General features: G+C 45.9%; 1 protein-coding gene across 1 annotated transcript in view; it reads right to left on the bottom strand.

Moving 5' to 3' along the window:
• LOC105625753 (semaphorin-2A) overlaps window positions 1-2,282 on the bottom strand; it is a 51,719-nt gene that overhangs the window by 37,080 nt on the left and 12,357 nt on the right. Inside the window, exon 2 of the mRNA XM_012207073.1 lies at window positions 413-500. Coding sequence (XP_012062463.1) covers window positions 413-500 — 88 coding nt within the window. The remainder of the gene's footprint in view (window positions 1-412; window positions 501-2,282) is intronic.

Genomic DNA, 2,282 nt, shown 5'->3' with positions numbered 1-2,282 from the left:
CTCTCTCTCTCTCTCTCTCTCTCTCTCTCTCTCTCTCTCTCTCTCTCTCTCCTCTATAAATAAGCGGGGCGCCGCGAGTCATTCCATCATCTATGCAACGATAATTATTATCCCGAAAGCTGATATCACGTGTAACGGGTAATCCCTCAAAGTTCAGATTATCCGATTACTCGATGACATCGGAAAATTCAATCAAACGGCACGATCCCCGCGCTTCGCATACGTTGTAGAATTTTAATCACAGCAATCGTAAAAATCTGCAGCGTGGCACGTACATATGTATGTAACACGGGCTTGGCGCACTGACGTAATACCTCTGTCCTCGGGCTTTGACGAGAAAACGTCGCAACTTTTCCCGGGGATTTTCATGGCGTGACATTTTATTACGAAGCTCGGAAAAAGTTCTACTTACATAGCTCCGACGTATAGGGCATCCCTCTTACTGTCCAGGTAGAGCGTTCTGTAGTACAGCATGCCGCAGCTGAATTCTCGCACGTGTTCTGAAAGCAAAAGTAAATAAGGGGATTAAATGTGCGACGTCGTAGCACTGGCGAAATTCATTTTCCGTGCTGCGGAAACGCGGCGAATCCGCTACCATCGCATCGCCGTCGTCGCGACCGCGCCGCGCCGCGCTGCGCGTTCAGTGGATCGTTAGATTTTCATTACGACTTTTATAATAACGGCCGGATAGAGTAAGGTGCCGCCCTACCGCCCTGCCGACCTCGCCGGTAATCCGGCTAAAGTCAACTCTGACTTATCTCTACCGTAAACTCGTCGGAATTACACGGCACGTAACGCGCGCGCTCGACATTTTCGTTCCATCGGCCAGCGCGGATTCGCTGAAATCCGCACCGCGGAAACATCGAAGATCAACTCGCGCGAGGAGCCGCATGTTAATATTAGCGAATAAAGCGCTCACGGAAAAAACTTTTGCAATTGTCTTCGTTGATGTGACTTCTCGTGCTTTAGAACAAATTCCGGAGCACAGAAAATGTTTAACTCTTCTTGAATTTCACAAAGCTTTGTGAAAATTTAAGAAACGATTCATCCCTTTAAGATTTTAGTAAAAAAAAAAGGAAAGAAAAAGAAAAGAAGAATATATCTTTTCACATTTTTTATAACTTCTGAATTATTTAAGAATATCAAGTCAATTCGGTTGTCACATTTGCACGTTGACCTAAAAATGCGTAAAATTCACGGGCCAGCCGTTACCACGTTAACGAGAAAGAACAGTCGACGGGTCCTTCTTCTCCTTTTTTTTATCTCATCGACACTGATCTGCTTAACATATGAAAGAAAGCAGCCCCTTTCTAAATATACTCGTTCCACTCTGGGCTAACAGAGCGCGAACAATACTATATTTTATACGGTATCAGGAGGGGTCGACGTGGAATGAAAGGGGTTCTTACTCTGGAACAGAGCTACTCTTCCTACATATCTATCCCTTGTTCTTCCCCCCCCTCCCCTCTCCCCGCTCTCCTCTTTTCCTGACCTCTCTCTTTCTTCTATATCTTCATGCGATATCTTCATGCGCTAACCAACCCACCGCATGTTCTCTTTCCTCTCACGAACCCCCGCGACGTTGGGGATGCAGAAACTTGCGATCTTGCTTTATCTCCGCGGAACGACGTTACGTTACGGTCCCTCTAATGTCGGACTTATTCAAAAACGATGTGCCACCCATAGGTGGTTAGATCGGCTCAGATAGACCACGACTAGACTGTGCCCCCCCCCCCCTCCTAAGGGATTTCCAAATTTATATTCACTCGCGAGCACGGCACATTCGCGTTTCCCATTTTTCGTCGATTTCATCTGAATATATTCGCGCTCGTTTCCTTCAAATATATAGGTATTCCCGCGAGAGTTATTTCGATCTTATCATCGTAATGAAGTTGTATCGTCCACCGCGTACAGCATCCGCACCTGCTGCTCGTTGTATCCGAGTTAATATAACTGTTGCATCCTGACGGCAGCTTCTATTTCTGACCTGCGGATAAAATTGGCCGCGTCGCGACTCGCACGATTGTTAATGGGATAAACATCGTCGCGCGGCATAGGTTCTATTTATGCAGAGTCAGACTCGCCCCTTTAATACAATGTTATTTATTAAGCGTACAGAATATAAAGAGAAATATGTTCTGAATCTGCAGTAATGTGTCGTACTCATTTTACGTTCATTCAGCAAAATTATTCCTATAAGACACACACACACACACACACACACACACACACACACACACGCACACGCACACACACACACACACACACACACACACACACAC

The sequence above is a fragment of the Atta cephalotes genome (genome assembly GCF_000143395.1).
Source record: "Atta cephalotes unplaced genomic scaffold scaffold00003, whole genome shotgun sequence".
Taxonomy (NCBI): domain Eukaryota; kingdom Metazoa; phylum Arthropoda; class Insecta; order Hymenoptera; family Formicidae; genus Atta; species Atta cephalotes.
This window is presented reverse-complemented; position numbering and strand designations above follow the sequence as displayed.